We start from the raw sequence: 27,695 nt of genomic DNA on the forward strand, positions 1-27,695 counted from the left end.
CCCCTAATGGCTGATATGTGAAGATCGGCTTATTTATTTATTTCTTTTTTGGGATGCAGCTCCAGATACAAGTCAGCGTATGAGGTTGTGCGTGTGAGGTCATAAGAGGGTAAATAGGAATTGGTATGTTAGAATCTCAGGAAAAAGGTATACATCATTCATCATTCCGAGGATGCTTTCACAGTACACCTGTGAGCATTATATATATATGTGTGTGTGTGTGTGTGTGTGTGTGTGTGTGTGTGTGCATAAAACCATCATGTAAATATTAGGTTATATAATATGAACTATTAGACGCCAGATATTGGCAAAAATTAAACCCATACAGCTCTGGAACAGAAAACACACACAAACACACATGGACAATATATGAGTTTGAGTCTTGACTTTAAAACAGAAAGTAAAATACACAAATAAAGAGGTATAAGAATGACCATATGGATAACGCATGCGTATGAGCAGCAATGTTTAATCTATCTAGCAAATCTAACCCCACACGACTACTCCCCACCCCCATATATATACACACACACACACTTTCTTCACACATACCTACACACACAGACCTACACCTATACACACACGCACACACACGCACACACACACACAATGAGGACTGGTTTGTGTGTGCACGCGTGTGTGTGTGTGCACGCACTGGGTTTCGGGTCATTAGGTTCGCTGGAGCACAGCAATATGGTGCCATCAATCCTGGCAGCTCGGTGCCGCCATCGATACGGAGGGAGAAAGAGAAGAAATCCAGCCACATAAACACGACAAACGGCCACCATAAAAAAAAAACACCCTCTCCCTCTCTCTCTCTTTCCTTCCCATCATCTTTCTATCTTTCTGCTTTCCAATATAACCATCCAAAACGTTCTCATTTTCTACAGCCTTTCCCTTTTTCCCCCCCGCACTCTCGCCTCGAACATCTCTACACCTGCTCTCTATCTGTTTTTATTTTTGTATGCATTTCCCCCCTGCTTTCTCTCTCTTATTCCATCCATCTCTCCCTTCATCCAGTGTAGCCATTCCTTTGCGCATCCTTTTTTTCCCCCTTTTCTATTTCACATCATGTCTCTGATGTGTTCCATATTCCACTTTAAATATCTAGTATCTCCATTCCAAATATTCTCCCTCCCAAATATTTTTATATCTACCTCTTTTCCTCCATCCCCATCTCCTTTGCTTCCAATATCGCCATCCAGCACTGTATTTGCACTTGTCTTTTTTTTTTTCTTAATCAGTTCACACATACACAAGAGATCACCTTTCTCTTGTGGTGTATTCTTCTCCTTATCCCTCCTTCTTCACGCTCCTGATCAGCTCATTCTTGGACTTTCATACCGCCTCTGTTTTCTTTATTATCCCTTCTCTAACCCCAAAATGATGTCTCTCAGTTCACTAATAAACCAGTCTATGAGGTGTAAACACCTTTTGAGTACGACCACCTTGTCTGATCTGCTACACCAGCCAGATAAACACACACAAACACACCTACATTAAAACCCCTCAATAATTAGTTAAGTGTTACTGAGTGGTTCCCTTGCAACTTGAACTTCGCCTGAGTGCCTCATTCAGTGCGACCCATTTGCTGAAACACATACATTATCTAACTCTAAAAACAATAAAATCCAATTATTCGCCACTTCTGGGACTCCCCCACTGTCAGTGTACTCAGTGGCAACAGTGCCACCTGGTGCTTGGTATTGGTATCAACATCAGCATTAGCTGGAGGGGAAGGGGGAAACGCCGTAACTAGCTGATGGAAATTCGAAAAGAACAAATCTCTGGCTTCAGGAACAGATTTCCTGAGGGCCTATGTCACCTTTTGAAGGAATTTAAGAGAAAACATACAGTATCAGCGTTTTGTCTACAATAATGCTCAAACCAGGCCTTGTTAGGGCAATAAGACCATCAAAGTGCAGAAAGTGTGCAAACTACTTGCTAGCATGTAGCATTTATTTGCTTGAAATAAAACCTCTAAAACAAGCGTATTCAATTAGAATTCGTAAAGGCGCAGTTAAGCAGCCAGAGATTGAAAAAAACAAACAAACAAAAAACAACAACTTGAAAACACGAACAGAATTTATTCGAAAATACGAACAAAATCACTGTACATTTGTTCCAGAGCGAGAGCGTTATTTTAAAAAGTGCTTCATCGGTTAATAACGCTGTTTTTCTGTTCCAGTGTGATTTCAAGAAAGTATAGCGTAAACGTTAAACATTTTCCCAATAAGCCTAAATGCCTTTACAGTATTTGTCTCTTCCTACATACCTAGCTACAAGAAGCTACGATATTAGATAGCTGCTATAGCCGGGTTTTCAAAGATGTGACGAGGGCAGGAGAATTCTTGGAGTAAGTATTTTTCCTATGATTCTGCAAGCAAAATAAATAAAATAAATAAATAAATCACACAGCAAAGTAGAAGGGTGAAAATCTGAAAATGTCATAAATAAATACATGTTTCTGGTTTTATTTATACCCCAGGTTTCCTATTAGCAGAGTATGCGAAGAATGTTAGTAACCTTTCTTTTATTTCATTCTAACTGGTCTTCAACTAAAGAGGGCGCCGCTGAACGCCGGAGCAGGGACATGAAAATAGCGTTTCTGTTCAGAACAGAACAGCGACTAGTACGACTGAATGGTGACAACAGTTACTTTTTAATGATGAACTATTAAAACGTCCATGTCCATACTATGTCCACGAGCTTTCTGTTTGTTTTCGACTTTTGTTTTAAACAAGCCATGTTATTAGTTTCCTAATCAGCCCAGAGATTATAAATAAAAGGAAAAATCTGTGAAAAGTCCCCACTCATCTCTGGTCTGATGTCCCCACTAATTAATGGGGAAAAGTCCCCACTAATGTCTGGTTAGCTTTCAGCTAAATAATTGACAAAAAAGCATGTGATTGGTTACGAGACAACAGAGAATGTAGAGTAATTGAACTATGGCCAGTTTTTTTTTTCCCCCTACATGAAGGTTTGTTTACACTCTTCTATCAAGTATTTCATTGAATCCGCTGAAATACTTTACTGGGTCTGCAACCGACAGTTGATTACCCCTGCTCAAAAACTTCTCTGAACGGCATCTCAATTCTGGACTTTCTGACTGGGAGTCCATCACGCCCAGTCCATCAACACCACTGCCAGCACCACCGGCTGTCCCCAGGGCTGTATGCTCAGTCCACTGCTGTTTACACTGCTGACTGATGACCGTGCTGCTCCAATCACATCATCAAGTTTGCAGATGATTCTACAGTTATGGGTCTCATCGGCAACAATGATGAGTCAGGAGCTCGCAGAATGGTGTGTAGACAACGATCCAGCTCTCCATTTCGAGAAAACCAAAGAGTTGATTGCTGACTTTAGGAGGACCCACGTGGTTCACTCGCCACTGCACGTCAACGGAGCAACTACGGAGAGAGTCAAAAGATTCTCGGTGTGCACATCTCCTGGACTCTCAACACCACCTGCCTAGCCAAAAAGCCCAGCAACGTCTCCACTTCCTGCAGAGTTTGAATAGATCTAACCTCCCCAGTCCCACCCTTACACCCTCACACTGTCTACAGGGGGACAATAGAGAGCACCCCTAATCAGCTGTCTCACTGTTTGGTATGGGAATTGCACACCTGCACTTTATAATGCTGCTATTGGACACTTTTACTATTATGAGACTCATTTTTGCTGCTACCTTTCACCCAATATTGGTGCTATACTTCTCATATAGTCTAGAGTCATCTAGCTTACAGACACTAGTTTTTACCCCACCCATGCAACACTGTTCTGTTGTCCTGTGTATTTATTGTTTTTGGCGTTTTTTTTTCCCCCTCTCATCTCATACTGTTGTGTATCGACACTTCATGTAACCCTTCGTACTGCGCCGTTGTATCGTTGTGTTGCACCATGGTCCCGGAAGAAAACGAAATTTCATTCCAATGTGTACAAGCCATATAGAGGAAGGACAATAAAAACCCGCTCGAACTGAAAAATCAGGTCACACGATAGCAAAATGAAGGAGTTCTGCAGCTGGCCACGTTCTTCCGAGTTTAAGTGTAATGATATAACCGCATCGTCAACCCACAACTCAGAACTCGGCTCTTCCACTGAAGAATAAGTCCTCGGGCACGTGGCAGAGAAACTGTTTCTCCGACGTTTACATATGGAAAATACAGACAGCCAGAAGATATACCTGTGCTAAGCTCGGAGAGGCGTCTGCACTCTCTGTGGAGGTCAAGGAGAATTTCATATGGACCAGAGAGCTGGCTGTAGATGCTTTATACTAGTCTGCTATGACACAAAAAGTATAAAAAGCTAGACTTGCAGTCTGGCCTGCACATTTGAACTGAACTCGGCTAAAGTGAAATGAGTCACGGCAGCCTGGGAAAACCTGTCGAGAGGTCGCTGCGGATGAATTCTGGAAAACAGACAAAATACTTTGGGAAAAGCAAAACAATTTATCATTTATTTATTTATTTTTTACAAAAATGACATGGAAATGTATTTATTTAGGCTACGTTCTAAGCTTGCTTTGGCTGTGCGCCTTAAAACATCCAAATTCAGTAAAACGAATGAAAGCGTCAATCCTGCTGAAAACGCCTGGCCGAGTTTGTGATATTTAGGCAGCGAGCCTAAGAAAATGTATTCACTGTTAAAAAGAGTAACTCAGCGAGTGATAATGAACGGTACCTATTGCTTCAAAAGTGATCATCACGTACTGCTTCCTCAGTGTTACGCCGCTAGTGTTGTGTTTATGTCGGCTGTGAAAATACGGACTGAGGTTATTCTATAATTGTCAGGGTCTGCATGTGATCCCAGGCTCGAGTCAGGGTTGGCTAGACGGATGCCGTCGCCAATCACAGTAGGAATGAGCATTCGGTATTCTGTGAACGTTAATGCTGGGTAACAGGTGCAGACAGTCAGCGGCTAACGGAGCTTAGCTAGCTCAGTAATGTCCAGGTGAAAAGTTCTTCACAAGGTTAACGTGACAGAAAGAGAGGATGGGGTTACAGTAAGTTGTAAAGCTTTCCACTATCTCCGTCATGTCGGATGAGTTAATTAGGTTGTGCAAAAAAATTGGCGCCGAGGTGCAAAAGGCAGGAAAATAAATATTCGGAAGTTAGCTAGATTTTCCCGGTGAGTCTACAGCGCCATTTTGTTCATTAGGAGAGCGGAGGTCACATTTCCAAAATGACACAATTTGGGAATCTGTAACACAATTTCTCATTTAAAACCCAAAGTCCAACAACAAACCGACACAGGTTTCGCTCTTTTACAGCTTTTCAAATGGAAGTGAGCGGGACTCCGGTCTCCCCAGACGGTCGAGCGATTTGTAAGAAGATGCATCAACTCCGGTTCTTACATCCGTCAAATGTTTTGTTGAGTTTAATAAACGTCACCCGAATTTCATGCAATTGTTTGTTTATTTTACGAGCGTTTTAGAATTTCAGCATACAAACAAATTGCATTTTGAGATAATTGTTGGGAAAGAAGTGTAAACAACACGTGTTAACTTGGTCATTTTTTAATACTCGTTTGTGTGGAAAACGTACCAACACGCAGCATTTGTTAAAGGTACTAACACACTGTGCTGAAAGCGACACGAAATGTGTTGTTTACAACTCGACACGCAGGTGTATTAAAAATGAACACGGTGTTGTTTTTAACGCCTCTATTTAAAGAGTGTATTTGATCGATGATCATAGCAGACGCACCCAAGCGATTTATATTACGTTGCTTTTTGGTAATTATTCAGTTATCTTAAAGCGTTTATAAATAAAGCATTGAGAATACTCAAGTATATTTCAAGCTGCTCTCTACCCACTGCCTGTGCAGCATATAAGCAATTACAAATGACAATAATCAACATGTTCTTTTGCTAAGTAAATAAGGAAAAGCCCGTTAAAACTAAAACTCTCTTCTAATGTATCCTAATATATAAATGACCCTATAACCATTACACTAGAATGATAAAGTTCTCGGACGAGACCGAATTGAGATTCTTTTCAGAGAACTTTCCAACAGCCTCGCTGAGAAAACAATAACGACAGAAACCACAGCAAACTTTTGAATGGTTTTCACGACAAATACCTTTACAAACCATCAGCTAACCATTAAAACCATTACTGGTCCTTAATGGTATCCACTAGACATAACATGCCATCATCAAATTCAACAAATTACCAGTAGAGACCCACAGGCACCATTACAGTTCCCATTAAAGCCCATACAACTCCCATTAGAACCATTTAAACCGTTACAAATTCTAACAGGGTTAGAGGGAGGTACAATGTGTGAAATGTAATTTCTTTTACTTGCACTCATCCCAAATGTTCTGTGGTATTCGCGCAACATTTCCGCCCCCCCTCTAAGATGATAATTTATACATATTTAAGGCTCAATTTATGACCATTTATGATTTATTTCACATGAATGTTTTACTGACTGGCTCGACAATTGGCGTTAAGCATCCATGCTAGGTAAGTATACAAAATGATGATAAAGGGTGTCGGTTATCGTTCATGGTATGGTAGATTTGCCACCTCATAGCTCCAGGGTTCTGGGTTCGATCCTGAGCTCAGGTTACTATCTGTGCGGGTTTTCTCCCACACTGGCGAGCGTGTCAAAATGGTGCCCTGTGATAGAACAGCGTCTAATCCGGGGCGAGTCGTTTCCAGCTCTGGATCCAGTGCGACCCTGACCAGGATAAAGCAGTTATTGAAGATAAATGACTAAAGTAACTTAAAACATCTCAACACTTAACACCTACACAGCATGTTTCCCCATCTCAGCCCACTACAACAGCATTTTACCTTGAAATATAATTATAAAAATGTGTGAATCCATTTAAGATTTTTGTGCTTCGAACATTTCCCATGAGCCATTCATTACAGATTATGAAAAATGTACTTTAAAAAATAAAAATTACAATGTACATTTTATTTGGAATATTCCATGAGTCACATTTGCAGAAAGTGCCACCATCCAAATTGTCTAAAGATCATGGGAAGAAGAAAACTAACCGATTTAATAACTTTTTTTTTATTTTAAAAAAAACATAACTTTATACCACTAATAGGACGTACGGCACGTCCTCTACTGATTCAATACGTCTTTTAGGATTCTTTACATAGCGTTCATTTTTTTCGGAATTTTTTTTCATGCCACTTGTGTGTCCAGGAGACGCCCATGTGTCTTGCTGATAATCTTTTTGAATTTAAACGTATACATTTCAGCAACCATCATGATTTGTACATTATTTGCTTTTATTAGAAGTCAGTACACAAACCAACGGACGTCATCATGAGTTTACACTGTAGAAATACTTTTATAAAGATGAGTGATTTCTTTCAAGATACAAAAAAAAAAACAAACTAGATACAACTGCCCACTGTTCATAGTGAAACCACGAAGAGATCAAGTACTGTATTCAAGTGTTTAGTTTTTATTTATATAACCCACTAATGAGATTTACAGCATGTCCTCTACTGACTGAATCCGTCTCTTATGATTCTTTTCCAAGACGTAAATTTTTCCCCGAATTCCCCCCCCGCCACTTGTCTGTCCATGATTCACCCCTGTCTTACAGATAAAACTGCTTATCAGTAGAAGCTGATAATATTTTTGAATTTAAACTTATACAGTTTACATATCTTAATCGGCATCGTCATCACTGATCTGACATCAGTGTAAAACAAAACAAATAAATAAAACATAAAAACCATGGTCAACACTTTAGGATTAAAAACAGGCCAACTGATCGAGAGCGAGAGAGAGAAGTTTATCAAACCAGAAAGGAAAGAGTGAATCTGGATCAGTTTCAGGCTCCACATCGCAGGCATGGAAGTCCAGACTGACCTGAAATCAGTTTTTATGGGTGTAGTGAATGCTTTAGTTGGAGGTGAGCTGGGATGAAGAGCTACTGCTGCCTGAGCTCTTGGCACTCTTCTGCCCCCTGGTGGCACTTGCCTGCCTTGGCACTCTCTGCTCTCGCTTCTCTGCATGAGCCGTACCTGATTTACTGCGTACTGACAACACACACACACACACACACACACACACACACACACACACACACACACACACACACAGATTAAACGATTCTTCTTTGTCTAGTATGATTGACGGAGAAATCAAGCATGTTTTATGGACTTAGACACACATCATGATTTTCTCACTGGTCAGCAAGGTACACTTTTGGGAAGAAAAAAAACAAAACAACTAAACCAGCAAAATAAAACACTAATGCAGGAAGAAAAAGCAAGTTTAGCACTGACGCAGATCGAAGAACAAGCATGGGGACAGAGCTGTGATAAATAGACCAGTGCTGTAATTATTAAAAAGAGACATGATTCTGATTATATTTAACAAGTTTCCATTATTTACATAATGACAACTGTTGAATATGATATTTAAAATCAACATGCTTACATGCAGTCATCGTACATGAGGTTGCTTAAATGCAGCGAACCGTACACAACACACTCGACTAATGAAGAACCAACGTTAATGGATAGACACAGTTTCGGGAAATGCAAGCGCACGAAACAAGGAGGTTAGATGTTCTGAATCGTGCACCGAGAGCCGAGATGTGACGAATGAAAGAGTGGAAACAAAGAGAGAGAGAAGCGTGAAGTGTGCGGGAGAAAAAGACTCGAGCAAAGTCAAGGGCAACCGAGAACGCGAGAGTAGACAAAGAGCGAAACAGTGCAAGAGAACTGCTGTATGCACAGAACACAAAGAGGTAAAGAGAGAGAGAGAGACAGGGTGCAGAAACGATAAAGGGGAGGAAAACCTTGAGAAAGAGGAGAGCTCTGTTCCCCAGGGCTGTAGACCACTATCTTAGCCCCGGCCCTTTGAGGGTGGGCTGCAGGGGCAGTGGGCGGGGCCTGAGGGGTTGCTTTTTTAGCACTCTTGTCTGGGACCTTAGGGTCCTCTTCTTCATGGTGTTTTACACACACATACACACACACACACACACCACAAAAAGACAAGAGCACACAGGAGTATGTATTAAAACGAAGGAAAGGAAACTGCAGACTGCTACACAAATAACTAACAAATTACAAACTAACACGTTCCTCTGCATTGTAGTTATTCAGGGGTCTGGCCTAAAGTCTCATAATCCAGACTCAAGCAGTGATTTAAACACTTCTACATAGCTTACGGCATATTACAGAGCTAGCATTTACATTCAACATCTCTCCGCATCTGGTTTCTCCGATGTCTCGTGGTATTGTAGTTAGTTCTGGAACTGAAGAGAGTGTAGCATGGAAGCGCATGCCCATCAACAGAGCCTTCCTTGATGACCAGCCTTTCTCAGAGAGAAAATGCTCTGCAGTTGCGTCTCAGAGCTTTTTCCCGGGCTGATAATGCCTCAGGAGTTGAACCGCCATGCTCAGCACCAGCCTCAGTAGCAAGTCTGGATTGGCATGCGCTGCTTTCAACTAGCTGAGTGATTGGATAGTGACCAGAATTCCTTCAGGTGCAGGCAGGAATGTTTTTAAGAAAAATAAATAAGTAAACAGTCCCATGCACACCTCTATACTTCATTCAAAGTGATAACATTCCATTCATTTTTTTTTTTTTTTAACTTTTCCACAATACTCTACAATATGCAGTTGACTGTAGACGTGGCTTAATCTAGTCAGAAATATTTTCAGAATAGGAAAAAAGTCCATTTAGCCGAGTTTCTTTACCGACTGCAAGAGTGTTTTGCTCTAGACCAGTCAATTTCCCCAAAGCAGCGACTAGTGCATGTACTTGTCACCTAGTGTGGGCAAGCCCTTAGTTCATACTACATCAAAATGATGTTTGCATGAAGGTGGAAGTATAGTCTGTTGTAAAGCTGATGTTTTGTAGTGAAACGCCGTTGTCCTGTATCCCATTTACCTTGACAGATTGAAAAAAAGTCACAGACGGTATGACAGAAAGAAAGGAAGGAAAATATAAAAAGCCAAAGCTAGCACACAAACAGGGGCTAATTCAGCATAAGGAGCAACAAGCTTACAACATGTCACAATGCTTATATTGTCGACCGATTGATCGGTTTTGCAGATCAATCGGCACCGTAAACAGATTGCTGGAACTATCGGTTATCATCAAAAATCCACACCGATGGTTTTTCCTGGTTGCGTCTGGTACGAGAGCGGCCTCTAGAGGCGAAATTAAATGATCAGTGAATTTTGTTGTGTTATTTGAAACGTTTTTTGATTCATTTTGGATGTCTCTATTTTTGTGTTATTTGAAGTGTTACTTTTTTGGATCTAAATCTTTTATTTACTTTAATATTTTTTAATAGTTTGTTTATATATACACACACACTATATATAAAAATTCAGATTCATATGTATATATTTATTTTATTTTAAAAAGTACAGTACATTTTCATGGTACAGTCAGTACTGTTTATTTTTGGAATAATGCTCAGCAATATTGTACTTTGAGTCTTGCGTTTTCATTATCAGTTTGAACGACGAGCCGTTGATTAATCGGATTTCGGTAGGCACTGCTGAGTTATCGGGGTCAATAATAATAATCACTGTCGGTTGAGCTTTACTATTTAAATTCGGTTTGGTCCAGAAACAGTAGCATGACAAAGAAATAATGTCACCTCATGAGGTTAATTTTCCCTTTACTAATAATAACGTTAGCCATTTAGTATTTCAACTGAAAACAGTCAGGATTGTTGAATGCAGCAGTCATTATTATTTTTTTTTTTTTTAAAAACAACTTTACAAAATCCTGACTAAGTGAAGTAGCCCTATGGACATTGGACAGTCAAATGTACTGTCCAATCCAAATCAGAAAATGTAATGTTTGGGGGAAATGTGCATGTATATAACGAAACGCCTCTATAAATTTTAGTTGTGTGAAATATGTTAATGAAATGGGACAAGGTTAAACCTGACTGATCTCTAAATGCTTAAGCAGCATAATGTCTTCAGATTCAAAAGTTATAGCAGTGTATATTCATAAATAAAACCATTAATTGCTTAGGCTTAAAGGGGTCATATCATGATTTTGAAACATTTTTAGATGACAATTATTTTGTTTATTGGGTGTAATAGAATAAGTAAATGTGCGTTAATGTTCAAAAAAGTCACACACTGTACATTATTGCAGGCTGCCTGAAACACTCGGATTTCTCTAAATCCACTCCTTCAGAAAAGCCCAGTGCGCTCTGATTGGCCAGCTGACCCGTTGCATTGTGATTAGGCAAAAACCTCAAGCGTGTGTCGGAAATGTAACGCCCCTTGGGTTAGTTTCATTCTCCGAGGCTTATAAAGCAATTCTAAGCTCCATAGCAACATACCGTCGGTTTTACCGTATCAGTTTGAGCCCGAGTCAGACTCAGAAAATGCGAATGATCGAGCGGAAGCAACTTTGCAAACATCAAATGAACAGAATGTTTCACGGTGGCAAGTTTTTATTTTGTAACTCTCTAACCTTTCACGTACGATGTAAATTCTGACCCCGCTGGCGGGCCGGCCTGTTAAGTGCAAACTATGCTATGTACACCGCTTCTGCGTGTATATAAGTATTCATGCGATACATCTTTGGAAAGCTAAGATTCTTGTGATTCGATTGATATAAACCGCTTAAAAAGATACAATCACAACAGCAGAAACAATCGACGTCTCTGTCAGACCACCAACATACAAACAAACACTTACAAAAACTGAGGTAACTTCAGCTAGCACGTTAGCAGAGGTCTACAACCGGGTCACGGCACAAAACTCCGCATTTAGACAGTCAATAGCAGCTACTTCATAAAATAATCAAACACACTTACAGGTTCTGATTCAGAAGCACAAGACTGTCCAAGCAAAGTGTGAATCCCCACACTTTTCAGGAGTAGCCTTTGTGTGTAGTCTGCCTTGTACTCGCCCAGGTTCAGGAAGCTGTCCTCTGTAAAATGCGCTGTGCACAAGCAAACGTTCGGATTGTACTGCTCAGGAACAGCGATATAAATAAACAGTAACCACCGATTCCTAATTTCGTCCGTTTTCCGAAGGTTAAACAAAGGGTTTTTACTTTCGCACCAAAACACACAGCGTCTCCACGACATGGCGCCCGAATTCACTGAAGCCCCGCCTTCTTGCTTCGTACCTGCCTTTGGGGAGGGATTATGCCGATAGTGCACGCTGTGACATAGACGTGTTACGGAAGTAATATTTGGACTTGTCTTAGGCCGGGCTGGAGTAGTGTTCCCTGTTAGACAGAATAAATCCCTTTGGGGGAGACTATGAGCTTTGTGATTTTGCAGATCTTATATGTGCACAAACAGATGCGTTACATACCCAAACAAAAGGAAAACATAAAAAAAAAAAAAATCATGTTATGACCCCTTAAATTAAGTTTAACATATTTCTAATACTTCTAAATAAAGTTTAATTTTCATGCTATTCTGTTTTCTTAAAAGGTAATTTAACTGCAATTCAATATAGCCATTTTATCAGCTACTGACCTCCACTTAAAAAACAACAACAATAGCTTTCATCTTCTTGTCCATTAATCTGTACTGAAATTAATCCCTGGTCAGAATTTGAACTCTGATTTCACGTTCATGTTCCTTTTTAGGACAAAAATAAATAAATACTACTCATTTGTTTTATTTAGGCTATAATTATTAAAACATTTTGTTGGTTTGTACTGTTTATTATTTAAGGTACAAAAGATTCTGGGTAACTTATTTACAATATCAAGTAAAACACTCTGCATTTGAAGTGTACTATACAAATAGAAGTTTAATTCTGTTCGGTTCCTTGATCGTGGTGAGCTCGGATATCAAAAGCAGGGATCTGATCAGTTCAGAAGCATTATGAGTGCACTCCCTGAGGCACTGGACTGACCTCTGACCTCCGTGACAGTTGCTGGGTCGGGGGCTATCGTGTCTGAAATCTTTTGACCTGCACACATTGCCTTTAGAGTCTGGAAAACAGCCAGAGGTGCCACGTTCATCTTCAGGAGGTCCACGATGATCCTACAAAACCAAGAAGAGATGAATTTTGGGCTTCTAGCATCGTGTGGCACATAGAATACATATGAATGCCTCATTTCTGTACGAAACTGCAATTCCAGTAGTGTATCTCTCTACAGATGCCTGCTGTTTGTTCTACTTTATTGCTCTATATTAGTGTAAATGTCTTTTTATTTGTCTTCCTGGTAAAACTTGACCAAACATGACTTTATTGAAAACTTAATAACTTAGTAACAGACTAAAATCTGACACATACCCTTTCTATTTTTTCTGCAGCTGCACCGGTTACAAATCAAGGGCTCTGTGACATGACAATATTGCAAAATTGTCTTCTGGGAAACAAGTAGATAGCAATTTACACATCGATTGTCCTGTTAAAAAGTTTACACCCCCCGGCTCTTAATGTATCGTGTTGCCTTCTCGAGCATCAGTGAACGTCTGCGCCTTTTGTAATAGTCGTGTACGAGTCCCTCGGTTGTCCTCCGTGTGAAAAGGCGGCTCTCAAAATCATATAGCCGTTTACGGAAAGGGCTCAAATATGCAGAAGATGTTAGAAATCCAACGGACCTGTGCAGAACCTGGAAGATTTTTCTGAAGAAGAGTGGGCAGTTTAACTGCTCAGGACAAACAGTGGAGTCAAGAACAACTCTCACAAAACATAAAAACAGTCAGTGATCATCCAGTACAGGCGCCACTGTAACGAGATAATCGATGTTATTCGGTATATCAAAAGATAATCAAACTCACTTGAAGACCTCTTGGTCCATGACTATACCAGCAGCCTGAGTGAGCTCAAACAGCTCCGTTTCCTCAGCGTTGAGGACCTTTTTCTTTTTCACACTGTATTTTTGCACATTGCCACTGACCGTGGCACTGAGAGATGGAGAGTCTGGAGCAGTGGGCATCGTGCCAGGCTGAGTGGAATGGGAGGTCATTAGTAATCAAGCAGCAGCACCTAAAAACAAGAATAACAATTCAAATACATGATAGCAGATGTACCAAAAGGTATAGAGCAATGCCAAGTTTCATACAGAAATTTAAATGATTCCACTTCAAAATGGGTCGTTTTGACACGAACATAACACAGAGTTTGTGTTTGTCTGTATTTACAAAGCCATAGCTTTAAAAAAAAAAAAAAAAAGAAGCGAACTAACTCGCTGTACCATGGTCTGTCTGGATACTCGATTCTGATTGGCTGGAAGGTCAATGCATTGAACGCACAAGTAGTTCCAGTCAGTTTAATCACCGTTCTAAATTAATGCGCTGCATTATAAAGAACTGTAATAATAGTAACATAGTTACAGTTGCATACAGAGGTTAAACTCGGCTTCATTATTAGTAGAGACACAGCACAGACCCAGGTAATTCACACACGCACAATCTCTTGTTCTCTTTAATAACCATTTACTATAATTCATGCAAATAAATGCCATCATCTTACCGCACTACTTTATCTCTGTGTATGGTTTAGAGCTGGCAGAATTCTAGATCTAACGACCAGTATGTGAAATAACTAACCCTTATTTTTATCCTTTCAGTCACATTTTACACTGTCGGGTGGTTCTTTGCTTTCACGTCATGCATTAAATTCGTGTAACGCACACCTAGCCGTGGACTGTCCCTTACATAGACTATACATTCACATCTAGCTGTCCAGTGCACCGTTAGCTTAGCCGAGCGTATGAATAACATTACCGGAAACTCACTAATCAATTATTTAAAAATAAATAAATAAAATAACTAGTTTTACCTCACAGAAGCATCATATCCTTACATTATATACAGTAAATTATAACTAGTAGTAAAACAGTTTCATAAACGATGCAAGGTACTCACAACAGAAATACCGCTTCCGTCAACTGAATCTTCTTCTTTGGCTGAAAAAACGGCATTTATGAACCCTTTAGCGCCACCCCGAGGTCGCCGATAAGAATGAATGGAATTGCACTTTCGGTTCTTTTCGGTAGAGCCAACGCACTCGGTTCAGCTCACCAATAAGAACCGACTCTTCCCGCTCCCAAACGGCTCACTGCCAAAAGTTCTTCGTGTTTGCTGTTTTAACATGTTTAAGGAAATGTCCTCGCGCTAGAACTGTTTACGCCGGTACGCTCTGCCATATAACTTAGATAGTTGAAAGCCTTCCCAGAAGAGTGGAGGTTATTATAACAGCAAAAATGGGATGTTCAACACGTACATAAGGCTGTGATGGGCAGGTGTCCACATACTTTTGGCCTTGAATATATATTAGACTACAGGATCACTATAAAAACAAGCCATTTATCATCTCCACCATTACAGCCATATGTAACCTCTGGCCATTGCACTTGTCACATCAGCATGCTGCAGCATGAGGATTTCCCTTCACTGGAACTACAGGGCCTAAATGACAATGCCCCTGCGCACAAAGCGAGGTTCATAAAGTCATGGTTTGCCAAAAGTTGGTGTGGAAGAACTTGAGTGGCCTTCACAGAGCCCTCACCTCAACCCCACTGAACACCGCACAGGTACTTAAAATGAATATAAAAAGTCTACACACCCCTGTTTTTGTAATGTCAAACAATCAAACCAAGATAAATCATCTCCTTACATACCAACCAATCAGGTACATATCACAACTGACTCAACTAGTTGGTTTGCAGTTCACAAACAGTCATACACAAACTATTTGTGCTTATAAAATTCTCTATTTTATCAACCATATGTATACATTTACAGACACATTAAACAAATTAAACCTCAGTGTAAACCAATTCTTGACGAATATCACAGAATGTAAACACGTACTGTCGAACTTGGATCTGAAAGGAAAAAGCTAAGCAGAATCTCTGCGCCTATAATTATGGACAGTTAAGGACAAAGAGACAAACTATTTTTTTATGTTGTACAATGTATGGATTGCATTTGTTCTAACATATGTTAAGTGAAAGCCAATAAAAAAAACTAGTATATTGACCTTTTAAAATTATATTGGTACTGAGTAAAAACTAGCTATCAGATACAGTCCCCTCTGAAACTATTGGAACAGCTAGGCCAATTAATTTTTTTTTTTGCTGTAGACTGAAGACATCTGGGTTTGAGATCAAAAGATGAATATGTGAAGAGAGTTTAGAATTTCAGCTTTTATTTCCTGGTATTTATACGTAGATGTGTTAAATGACCTGAACATCTGCTCTTGGTTTTAGCCTTCAGTTTCACCTGTTGTTAAAAAGATAAGCCAACATGAAGATTAGAGAGCTGTCTATGGGAGAAAAGCAAGCCATTTTGAAGCTAAGAAAAGAAGGAAAATCAAATCAGAGACACTGCACAAACATTGGGCATAGCCAAGACAACAATTTGGAATGTCCTGAAAAAGACAAACCACTGATGTACTGAGCAACAGACACAGAATGGGTCAGCCAAGGAAAACAACAGCAGCTCATGGCAAACATTCTGAGAGCTGTGAAGAAAAACCCAAAAAAACAACAGTCAGCGACATCACCAACAATCTCCACTGGGTATCAGTGAAGGTATCACAATCCACCAATCGAAGAAGACTTATCATCAGCAGTAAGAATAGGAAAGTGAGATGGGAATTTACAAAGAAATACAGAGATGAGCCACAAAAGGTCTGGAACCAAGATGAACCTCTACCAAAATGATGGAAAGGCTAAAATATCGAGAAATAGAAAAAATAAAAACATCATGATCCAAAACATACAAGCTCATTTGTGCCACATGGTGGAGGTAGTGTCATGGCTTGGGCTGCTTCTGGAACAGGCTCATTCAATCTTTATTGATGAGGGTAGCAACAGAATGAATTCAGATGTTTACAGGAACATCTTGTCTGCCAATTTACAGAGAAATGCATCCTAATTAATCGGGAGGAAGTTCATGATGCAGAAAGACAATGATCCAAAACACACTGCCAACTCAACAAAGGACTTCATCAGGGGGAAAAAGTGGAAGGTTTTAGACTGGCCAAGTCAATCACCAGACCTTAACCCAACTGAGTGGCATCTCACTTCCTGAAACAAACAACATCTGAAAGAGTCTGCAGTAAAAGCATCATAGTGGGCCAGTGAGTTGCAGACTTGATACAGTTATTAAGGGATGTACTTTAATTTACTTATCTGTACATATACTTTTGATCACCCAAAAATTGGGTGGTCTGATACAAAACATAGAAGCTTTTATGTTGTTTAACACATCTAATGTAAACACCAGGAAATAAAAGCTGAAATCTTCAACTCTCCTCTCATATCCATCTTTTGATCTCAAACACAAATGTCTTCGGTGTATAGCACAAATGAACTGGCCTTTCCGTTTCAATAGTTTCAGAGGGGACTGCATGTTAAGAGGGAAATGTGAATATAGCCTTAGTATCCATGAACCAGAGAGGTGTCGTGTCTGTGAATGTTTTTTTTTTTTGGTCAAAGTCTTGTTAGCATTAACTAACACGTGGGACTTTGCCTTCACTTGTCCCTCCACAATCCTCCTCAGAGCTTCGCTTCCTAGACACCAGAGAAACCTCTTGTTTAACCTCCAGATCCTGGGTCAGTGCTGTGTCTGATCTTGGGCTTTCCAGACTGGAAAGGGTGTCCCCTTGAGGTCCGAACTCCACAAGCTGCCCTCTCAGTTCAACCTGCTCCGTCTGGAGTGGAACCCCCATGATCTCTAGTCCCGTTATCCCACCTACTATAGTCCCCTGCACCTCCACCTGGTCCTGCAATTGGTCCCCACCGGAGTCAAGCTCTAGCGCATCTGTGTGGCCATTCAGTGGAACACTGCTGGCCTGGGAGAGGATTTCATGCCTCAGTGAGGCCAGCTGGGCCTGTAGTAGCTCTTTGTGCTGGGTCTGCAGACTGTCCATCTACAACACAACACAACACAACACAGAGCATCAAATCACTAAGTAAGCAGAACATATCCAGATTAGCTTGTTTATCTTAGCTTAGCCTAGCTAGTTAACAGATATTCCATATACAAACCAAGAGCTAGGACATTAATTAGCCATGGTGGACAAGACTGAATGCTGCTTTATCTGAAAAAGCAGAAAAACTTTATTTTCCAGAAGCTCCTTTATACCAAGTAATGCTACAGCTATAAACCACAGCATCTGTGGTCAGGTCAAGATAGTCAGGTGACTATAGAAACGGTCAATAAACACCTGTCCTACCTATAGTCACCTGACTATCTTACTGCATTCAGACAACCAGACAAGTTCTCACCAGTTTGGCCAATCTCTGCTGGCTGTGCTCTGGACAGCGGTACACCTGCAGCTCCTCAAACATCTTCACATTAGACTGAACCAGACTTGCGATCTTAAAAAGACAAGAGGACATGACAGGAGACAATGGGGAAAAAACAAACAAACCCTGACTTGAGATGTCCTTAGAACAGGGGTGGGCAATCTTATCCGGAAAGGGCCGGTGTGGGTGCAGGTTTTCATTCCAACCAAGCAGGAGGCACACCTGATTCCACCTGTTTAATCAGTTGATCTTGGCTTTCAATAGATTCAGGTGCGGCTTCTGCTTGGTTGGAATGAAAACCTGCCCCCACACCACACCGGTCCTTTCCGGATAAGACTGCCCACCCCTACCTTAGAACAAGTGCTACCAACTGGAACAAGAACAAAGTGTGAAAACATTCACCTCGTCACTCAAACACACCTGCTCTTTCAGCTGCTTAATTTCGGACCGTAGACTCTTCTCTACACTCTCTTTCTCTTGTCGTAATATGTCTATCTGTTCATTGAGCTCCAGTAGATGTTTCTGCAGGTCCAAACTCTCCTCGGTCTAAAACATCATGCCAAAGGTAAAGAAATGGTCAGTACATCAGCAGGTTATTGACATCATGGTATACTGGACAAAAACCGCTGGAAAGCTAAGTGACTGATGATAATTATAGTTAATGGCTGAAGTATGGCTCATGTTTGAACTGTTATGGTTTGCTTAATTGAACACAACCCAAATTCATCTGCACTAAAAAGCCCAATACATTTTTTTTTTTTTTTTTAGCTTAGAACTGTATTTTGTGTTTTATCACTGAAAAACCTGTTCAGTGAGGATGATGCACGATGAACCTGTTCAGTAATGATGCCCGTTGTTTCATCATAGATCAAGTTGCCCGTGTTTCCATCAGGGTCCATTAAAACTAGAGTCTGGGTTCGTGCTGATGCATGTTGGGAAGAGCCCACCTCCTCTTCAGCACCCAGTGGCATGACATTACTCTCACCATCTTCCTTCACAACAGAGAAAGCAGCAGTAACATCACATACCAACAGTAATAACTGGCTTAAAAACATTATACAGTCCTAACTACCAGTCTGAAATGCACTCAAGCCCAATCTGTCCCCAAAAACCATTAAACAGACCATTAAAAATCTAAACCTAAATACATTAGACAAGTTTGAGTAAAACAAACAAACATACAAAAAAAAAAAAAATGCCCGTCTGTGTTTAAAAAACTCTGGACTGAAAAGTGTGTAATACATAAATTAAACGAGACTACCTTAGGCTCAACAGTGAGTAAGGTGGCAGTCTCAGTGACCGAGCCGGTGGTGAGGACTGGTGGTGTGATGACTGAGCTGACAGCTGTGGCATCACCTCCAGTTCCCAAACTCACAGCTAGCCCACTGTATGCTTTAGCATTAGCCTCCGGGTTGCCATTATAGTACTGCCTGCAATTCACATCCTGAAGAAAAACAGAAAAACAGTGCGAGGCTATAATACATTATACACCATTTTTTCCCCCCAATACATGTATAGGGGTGTTAAACTGATAGATAAAGATTATCAGGCACAGTAAGAAAAGTAAGTAAAGCATCTGCTAAACTAATTCAGTTACTATAAATACTCACCTGTGTAACCTGGATTTGGAATGTGGTGTGTGGGTTTCTGAAGTGCGTCTTGTAGTGCTTGACAGCCTCGTCCCTCCTGTTAAAGCCATTCCTACAGCGGTAGCAGTGCCAGTGTGCTCCTTTAAACCTCTTCTCGCCTTTAATGGTGCCCACGATCTCACAGTGGTTACAGCAGCGCAACACTTTCAAGCCTGCAAGGCACAAGCCAGAAAATGAATTACCGCAGAACACTCACAGTCATATTCATGTAAAGGTGTGCATCAAGATATCAGATCAGATATGTTGTGGGAGTGGGCGATTTATACTTTCGTGTGGGTGGGAGCAAGCGGTCAGATAAGAAGCATGAAGGACAAAGAAAGTCCATGTGCATTAACATACGACATCACATCACATGGCAGGTTGCTCATGTGGCGCTGCATGATGACATCATATACATTCTTAATGGCACCCATTCCGTTTATAATAGAAAAAATAGCTTATAATTAGTCCTATATGATATTTTATGCCCAAGTAATTAACACAAAATAACACATTTCCAGATACTAATAAACCACGGATGCTAAACTGAGGCACAACTGATGCCCAATACCAAATCTGCACCAGCAGATATATATTTGCCAAAAATGTAACATTGATCCAATAGAGCTTTGTTTCTTTCTGGGTGCCACAGCTGAAAGATGATGGTTATTAATATAAGCATATAAACACATGGAAGTATTAGGATGCATCTCAATCAGCTCCCTAGTTCAGTATTCAGGGCACTGAGCAGGAAGTCTGCCATTTTAAGGCATCGATGCTCACTATGTTCGGCATCGATGCTCATTATGTTCCCTTACTGGAAATGACATCATGTTTTCCGAATACTTACGTTAGCGATTTTTAACTTCATCTGACGTTCTTTATACGGTTTGTTCGAGTCTAGCAACTTTTAAGTGTTTAATGATTTTTTTTTTTTTTAAAGTTTCAGAACATCAGCCCTGCCTGTTGTTGATAAATGCCACAGTTTTACAATGAGAGTATGTAGTCATGTCTCTGGAAATTGAATCATCAGTGTCTCAGTGTGTAATGAGCCAGGGTCCTTACCGGTGCCTGAACTCTTGTACACGGTATACTGATTCACGACCTAGGGGGCTGATTGAGATGCATCCTTAATCATCGCATAGCATCAACTCAGAATTCTCCCATCCACAAACCACTGCTCCCTCATTTATGTCTAACCAGCAAAGTCGATGCTCTTGTCAACGTGTTTGATGCGGAAGTGGGCACGGAGTATAACGGGGTCCTGGTACGCCTCGGCTACTGTACACAGCGGACAGTGCATGTGCATTCCTTTCTCACGCCCAGCACACTTGTCGTCCTGGCACAGCACGGGTACGTAGGAGTGTTCTGTAGCTCTGACCCGCACTGATGGATGAGCCTGCAGGGGAAAACAAATGCATGTTTAAAAACAAAAACAAAGAAAAACAGCTGTGGTGCAGCAACTGTAGTTTTCTAAGAATGACCTGATTGCTTTATTTTATTTATTTATTTTTTTTTTATTTACCAGACAGATCAGAAGGGGAGGTTTTCACAGACTGTAACACTACACACTACAGTAGAGCATGACTAGAGCGCCCCGTGTGGTGAGTTTGCTCATTACGTCCTGCAGATCGGATGAGCTAGAAGCGTCCAAACTATTTTTACACAGCTTTCCACAAAACTTATTACCACAAATATCTAACCTAAGGGGTTTGAAAACTCGAGAATTGAATGGTAAACACTCTTTTTGCGAAATGAAAACCAATTATTCAAATGTAAGCTATCTATTTTGCATTTCGATACTACCTGCAGAGGTGCATTTACCGACAACGTGCGCCTGATAGCAAATGATACGTTTAGCTAACGGAGCTAACTAACTTAGCCAACATAATAAGGTCGGGTATTAGCAAACATATCTATACATTAGCATGTATTACTCTGAATTAAGCCAAACGCGCACTAAAATAAACAACAGTGACGCTCTCATTTGTAAGTCGCTTGGGATAAAAGCGTCTGCTAAATGAATAAATGTAAATGTCCACGTTATAAAACAACCAGCCATTAAAGGCTTAGTCCCAAATGGCTCACTAGTGAACACTGAAAACGTTACATGTCGTGCAATTTCTTACGTTGTGTAGTGCTCTTATAAAGGAAACTGGGAGGCGTTTGGGATTCGACCAACGGCTCATAAGCTAACTAGACTAGCTAGCCAACAAACATTAACCACCATTAGCTCAAAAACAATCAGACGTCAAGTGTGTTTTTGAAGAAATACTCACGACAAACGCCGCCATAATCTGGTGTAATTGTAGAAACAAACGCCAAATGTTGCGTTTACCGGCGTTTTCGTAGTTTTAGTCTACAAACCATGTTGTGGCTTTGTGCTGTTCGTCACAGGTTTGTGTGTTCGTACACACACGTCCTCGGCGACGTACACGCCAAAGTCACGTGGTGTTGTAAAAACTCAGCGCATTGCCCGTTGATTGGAGGAAGTCGAACTCGATGTTGGTTCCCAGCCAATCACCGCGTGTTTATCGTTTAGTACACGGTATAGGAGTTCAGCTATTTTGATACTAGTCGACACATGAAGCAGTGCAAAAGATTCACATTCACAATATATAATAGACTAGACATATTATTTGGCCTTTGTAGAATTTTATTTTTTTAAACTCTTCGTTTAATAACACTTTTCAAGGAGGTATGTCAACAGGATTTCCTCATGGGTTAGGAGCTTGACAAAACGACAACGCTATGATCAGGAGAATAGTTCTTGAGAAGAAGCGAACTAGAGATTATTCATTATTATTATTAATTAAAGGTAGCACGCCATGCAAAACAGGGGGCACCCGGATTTGAACCGGGGACCTCTTGATCTGCAGTCAAATGCTCTACCACTGAGCTATACCCCCACGCGGTAACCGTCTTTTTTAACCGCAGTTAAAACAGCTGACATGACGGTACACTGCATCACGTTAAACACCTCTACAGTACCTCGTTAGTGCTATTTGTAGGTGTGTTATGGACTAGTACAATTACCTCAACAGAAAACACGCGTTAATAATTCTCTAGCCTTTAATCGGAACTTGGTTTCTGACTACAGTACTGCTGTTACCTGTATATTTTTGGTTGGCAAATCGTTTTCAACCCAGCTGTGACACAGTAGTTTAAAGACAAGCCAGCAGTACTATATGGTAGGTGTACCAGATAAACTGGTCACTTTGTGTAATATTTTTTTATAGTAAATATACACAAATATACACTGGAGTACTCATATAAGGTCATTATAATACAACGAGACATCTCAGAATACTAGGTTTATTATGTGTACACGTGCATAATGAGTAAACGTGGTCGGTTTCGAGTAATACATCTCATTTAGTCTCATTTTTACCTGCTTAAAATGCTTTGTAAACTCAAAAGTTGTCCTGTGGAGATGCCGGGGATTGAACCCGGGGCCTCATACATGCAAAGCATGCGCTCTACCACTGAGCTACATCCCCTACTGGTAATAGTGTCTCAGACTCAAACATACAAGCATTAAACAAATACAGATAACTATTGTGTCACAACCCTAATTTACATACTATGTGTCTTGCAGTAAGCTGCTACACAGCAAGGAGAAAGAGGCAGTGTCACAGAGCAAAGTGTGATAATCATCCACACAGTGTTCTAATGAGCTTGTGTGTGTGTGTGTGTGTGTATGTGTGAAGTTTTAAGCTGTTTTAGTCGACAAGATTTCCAGGCTGAAAAGCACAAGGGTTTAAAAATAAAATAAACCTAGCACAGCTCTCTCTAATTAGTAACTCTTCCCACATCCTCCTTCTCCTCCTCATACCAACCCCAATGTTACATGTGTGTATAGCCTACAGATCATTTTTGAACATTTCCATTGAGAGGCTTTAGAAAACTCTGTTATGTTGCTATGAGTCCTATCTCTGTGTCTCCACAGAAAAAAAGAAAAAAGAAAAAGGGGATCAGAAATGCAACATGGTACACGTTAAAGCCTCACATTATATCCATACAGGACCCAAGCTCATTTCTGCACAATAATGTTATCACGTCACCTCATCCCCCTTGCAGCTGTCAGAATGCTAGAGTTTTATCAGAAGTACAAACTTTTTTTTTTTTTTTTATTAAAGATGCTGCTGTAATAAACTAACAGTGTCACAATGGGTCTTTAATGACATTTTTACAAATGATTTGAGTCTAATTCTGTCATATGTAAAACATTTTCAACAGACACTTTTTTTTTTTTTAAATGTCTCCAGCATCCAAATTACCCCGTATGATCTGTTTGAAACATTAGCAAAGGTTTGATACAAAATACAAAAGATTGGTACACGCATTATTGCTTTTCTTTGACAAAGTAATGTAACTGACAAACACTCGTGTTTCAGAAACCATATTTCTTATAACGTATGAATAAATATTTAAAAATAATCATTTTTCCTTACCCAAAATGTGATACCAAAAAAAAAACCCCAAAAAACCTCTACACTTATTTAGAATCAGTAGTAGTAGTAGTAGTAGTATAGTCCATCCATCCATCCATCTTCTTTACTGCTTTATGCTTTTCAGGATCACGGGGAACCTGGAGTCTATCCCAGGGAGCATCGGGGACAAGGCGGGGTACACCCTGGACAGGGTGCCAATCCATCGCAGGGCACACTCACATACACATTCACACACCCATTCATACACTACGGACACCTTAGACATGCCAATCAGCCTACAGTGCATGTCTTTGGACTGGGGGAGGAAACCGGAGTACCCGGAGGAAACCCCCGCAGCACGGGGAGAACGTGCAAACTCTGCACACACAGGGCCACGGTGGGAATCGATCCGCCGACCCTGGAGGTGTGAGGCGAACGTGCTATAGTAGTAGTAGTAGTATAGTAGCCATTATTATTGTTATATCACCACATAACGAATTATAGTAGAATAAACAACAGAATTAAGAAACATTGAGTTTAGAAATGATTTAGTTTTAGACCTATTTATCAACCTGCCATTTATAATAAACCAGAAAGTTTAGTTCTTTTAAATCCATTAATTTATTGGACTGATTGTGTGATTGACTGATTAACATCATATTACATTTGTGCAGCACAACACCATGTTCCCCCAAATAGAATAAAAACAAAATTAGGTTTACTTGTGTCAGGTTAGCGCCTATAAGGCGCCAAACTACAGTACCCATTAACCACTGCACGTTAAATGACCCACGGCACATGTCCCATTGTTTACACCTGTTTCCTGTTTTACATTGATTAGTTTTTCTGTATGTACCTTGTGTCCCATAATTTAGACCATAGTCAGTATGTTTTTGTGGGGTTTTTTTTTTTTTGTCACGCACACACATTTTATACTAGAATTTAAATCTTGTGCAACTAGCCAATTATGGTGTTGGTTCATATTGATGGGCTTAATTGTACTCACTGATGGTACGACATTTATGAAGGTGGTGATTATTTGTCTTTTTTCATTTATTATAAAAAATAAATCAATGAACACAAGCACTAATAGCTCTGTTAATCTTGTTTATGGTGTAGTCATGCTGACATACTGTACATGGTGTGTTCATGTGAAATAATATTTTAAATCATGTCAGCTAAGGAAAACAATGCAAAATGTTTATTTTATGTATATCAAAAACGCATGAAAATATGTCTATAAATATTAAAGCAGGTCAAGCAGACATATTGCGTGTATTTATGCATGTGATGCTGTAAATGTGTGTTATATAAGCACCTTTGTGCCTTGTCACCCTCTCAATTTATACAGTCATGAGTCTTTGTGCTGTCAGTCTTTGTAGTGTTACACAATCTTCAAAAGATGGAAAGCAAAGTAGTACACAATGTTCCTCTGTCCTAAAAAATAGAGACCCCATCATCGTCAGCCAAAAGAGAGGTCACGTACCTATCCAAGCCAAAGACTGGCTTCTATTCTTCAATCTCCTATTGGCAGTATATGCTTTGATTATTGTCCTCAACTGTTCTTTGTTAGGGGCCTTTCCTTTCCCTGTGGCCGTTTTTGACACTCTGATGTACAATTGTGCCATTTGGTCCTGATTATGGCTTGAAAGTCGGCTACGTGTCCTTGAAATATAAAGTTCTCTCTCTTTTCGTGATCGATTCTTAAATGTTACTCGGCAGCATACACAGATAAGATAAGATAATCGCAGCTGCAGCCTTTAAAAATTCAACATGCCTGTCTACTTTAATGCCAGTGTGCACTTGAGTTGACACAGACTCCACAAGTTTGTGTAAAACCTGAAGATCCGTGTTATTATATCAAATCCATCGGCGTGTCGTCTGAACACGTGCCTCGGTGGAAGGGATAAAAAAAAAAAAATCCGACCTTTGGTACAAAGAGTTAACATGGATAATATCACAAATTTGCTCAAATTTAAATAGTGACCGAGAAATTTATCTTACATATTGAATAGTTCAAAATGTTGGACATTTCCTTTTTTTTGCTTTAGAAGTTCACCTCTCGAGTCTTCGGAGTCGAGTCGTTCGTACATCACGTCACAGCCCCAGGACAGACTGCATTCAGCCTATAGGGCTGTGACGTGATGACGAAGGAACGACTCAAACCCGAAGACTCGAGAGGTGAACTAATCATTTGTCACGTGATGAACGTGACGTGATAAAAGAACGACTCGGGTCGGGAGGTGAGGTGAGCTAACAGACTGCATAGCCTGAAGACCTAATGCTAAGCTATTAACGAATCATTTCGGTTTCTCATAATTCGGCCTTGGTTGCATTAGCCTAGAGTTGATTTTTTATTCCAAACGTGATCATCGTTTGCGTAAGTACTAGATGTGTTGGGGAATTTAACATGTCACATTTTAATTATATTCTGCTGAAATGAATTAGAAACGGAGTTACTTTTTCGAAATGAAAAGAATTCTATCTACCAGCTGTTGTGTTGGAAATGTTATCTGACATCTATTGCCTTTTTTTGTGCTTAAAGTGGTGAAGTGGAGCCTCGGGTTGGTTTGCAGTCATCTCTGTAATATTATCGTTCACTCCAAACATTTTTGAAGGCAATAGAGCTGTGGTGAAGTGCATAGCAGGGCCAGTAGATTGGATTGTCAGTGTGATTTATCAGTGCTTGGACGTTTTCTGTCACCTCTGTACATTTTGTTCCCACAGTTTCAGATGTAACATCCGGACATACTTCCCACATCCTGTAGTTTAGCTGTAGACGGATACTTTGCTGATTGCGAAGTGGCATGACTGAGTAAATTTAGTTTCTGGTGTCTCTGCGATAAATCTCATTAGGACTGAACTTTCAATTTATGGAAATGTATTCTCTCTATAAATATCCATAGACTGTCACATCTGCTCCATAGTGATTTATTTACCTTTAAAAAAAAAAAAATCTCTTAAATAGAAATAAACTCAGATGCTGCCTTATACAGCTACTGAATCTTTCATTCATGCCTGTGTTGTTTTTTTTTTATAGACGCTGTGATTGCTGTAATTACCATTTCAGTAGTACAAGCTCTATGTCTCTCCATAAACATCAGATTCTTAAAGATGAATTTATTTTGAATCGTACAAAACTCGATCACATCGTACAGCTCACAATTGGTAAAATGGTAAAAATGCATGGCATATCATTCATATATACATATATATATACACGTAAAAAAATTCTACATATAAACATGGGGGTACCTGTTCTCCCTGTGCTTCATTGATTTCCTCCGGGTACTCCGTTTTCATTCCCGAGTCCAAATATGTTGGCCGATTGGCATTTCCAGATTGTCCGTAGTTCCCTTAGGCTTCAGGCTCCCCCGTGACCCTGTGTAGGATAAGCAGTATGGAAAATTAATTTATGGATCCAGGA

At 40.2% G+C, this 27,695-nt stretch overlaps 2 protein-coding genes, 1 long non-coding RNA gene and 2 other non-coding genes across 10 annotated transcripts; 1 reads left to right on the forward strand and 4 right to left on the reverse strand.

Moving 5' to 3' along the window:
• Positions 1-7,241: 7,241 nt before the first annotated feature.
• On the reverse strand, positions 7,242-15,297 carry mzt2b (mitotic spindle organizing protein 2B). Of its 3 annotated transcripts, none has more exons than XM_053649036.1 (5): positions 14,816-15,297; positions 13,727-13,934; positions 12,852-12,982; positions 8,792-8,935; positions 7,242-8,024 (listed from the first exon to the last, which is right to left on the reverse strand). In XM_053649036.1, exons 2-5 carry the CDS (start codon positions 13,912-13,914, stop codon positions 7,888-7,890), a joined length of 600 nt encoding a protein of 199 aa, XP_053505011.1. In that variant the 5' UTR covers positions 13,915-13,934; positions 14,816-15,297; the 3' UTR covers positions 7,242-7,887. The 3 variants fall into 3 exon arrangements, with proteins under 3 accessions (XP_053505011.1, XP_053505012.1, XP_053505013.1); XM_053649037.1 differs by lacking the exon at positions 14,816-15,297 and adding an exon at positions 14,730-14,815; XM_053649038.1 differs by lacking the exon at positions 8,792-8,935.
• On the forward strand, positions 14,181-25,918 carry LOC128622484 (uncharacterized). Of its 2 annotated transcripts, XR_008388412.1 has the most exons (7): positions 14,181-14,340; positions 15,278-15,483; positions 16,162-17,870; positions 21,039-21,188; positions 21,364-21,439; positions 23,785-23,825; positions 24,414-25,918. It is a non-coding gene; the product is annotated as an uncharacterized LOC128622484 (long non-coding RNA). The 2 variants fall into 2 exon arrangements; XR_008388411.1 differs by lacking the exon at positions 23,785-23,825 and having other exon boundaries at positions 15,316-15,483.
• Positions 18,191-22,374, reverse strand: zgc:193801 (uncharacterized protein LOC564476 homolog). 3 transcript variants are annotated; one of them, XR_008388410.1, is made up of 7 exons: positions 22,115-22,374; positions 21,036-21,234; positions 19,818-20,008; positions 19,469-19,651; positions 19,012-19,199; positions 18,628-18,753; positions 18,191-18,279 (listed from the first exon to the last, which is right to left on the reverse strand). XR_008388410.1 is itself a non-coding variant. In XM_053649034.1 (6 exons), the coding sequence occupies exons 1-6, from the start codon at positions 22,127-22,129 to the stop codon at positions 18,571-18,573; spliced, it is 930 nt and encodes a 309-aa protein (XP_053505009.1). In that variant the 5' UTR covers positions 22,130-22,374; the 3' UTR covers positions 18,325-18,570. The 3 variants fall into 3 exon arrangements, 2 of the variants coding, with proteins under 2 accessions (XP_053505009.1, XP_053505010.1); XM_053649034.1 differs by lacking the exon at positions 18,191-18,279 and having other exon boundaries at positions 18,325-18,753; positions 19,041-19,199; XM_053649035.1 differs by lacking the exon at positions 18,191-18,279 and having other exon boundaries at positions 18,589-18,753.
• trnac-gca (transfer RNA cysteine (anticodon GCA)) lies at positions 22,673-22,744 on the reverse strand. Its single transcript has one exon. It is a non-coding gene; the product is annotated as a tRNA-Cys (tRNA).
• On the reverse strand, positions 23,264-23,335 carry trnaa-ugc (transfer RNA alanine (anticodon UGC)). Its single transcript has one exon. It is a non-coding gene; the product is annotated as a tRNA-Ala (tRNA).
• Positions 25,919-27,695: the final 1,777 nt, after the last annotated feature.

Source organism: Ictalurus furcatus, chromosome 18 (assembly GCF_023375685.1).
Source record: "Ictalurus furcatus strain D&B chromosome 18, Billie_1.0, whole genome shotgun sequence".
NCBI classification, from domain to species: Eukaryota; Metazoa; Chordata; class Actinopteri; order Siluriformes; family Ictaluridae; genus Ictalurus; species Ictalurus furcatus.

Coding starts and splice junctions, on each gene's coding strand:
- mzt2b (XM_053649036.1), bottom strand. CDS start 13,914: ATGACCTCCCATTCCACTCAGCCTGGCACGATGCCCACTGCTCCAGAC. Junction 8,936..12,851: donor AACTGTCACGGAGGTCAGAG/GTCAGTCCAGTG, acceptor AACACCATGAAG/AAGAGGACCCTAAGGTCCCA. Junction 8,025..8,791: donor GAGCTCTCCTCTTTCTCAAG/GTTTTCCTCCCC, acceptor GTGTGTTGTCAG/TACGCAGTAAATCAGGTACG.
- zgc:193801 (XM_053649034.1), bottom strand. Junction 20,009..21,035: donor CAAGAGCATCGACTTTGCTG/GTTAGACATAAA, acceptor TGTGCCTTGCAG/GCTTGAAAGTGTTGCGCTGC. Junction 19,652..19,817: donor TCCAAATCCAGGTTACACAG/GTGAGTATTTAT, acceptor GTTTTTCTTCAG/GATGTGAATTGCAGGCAGTA.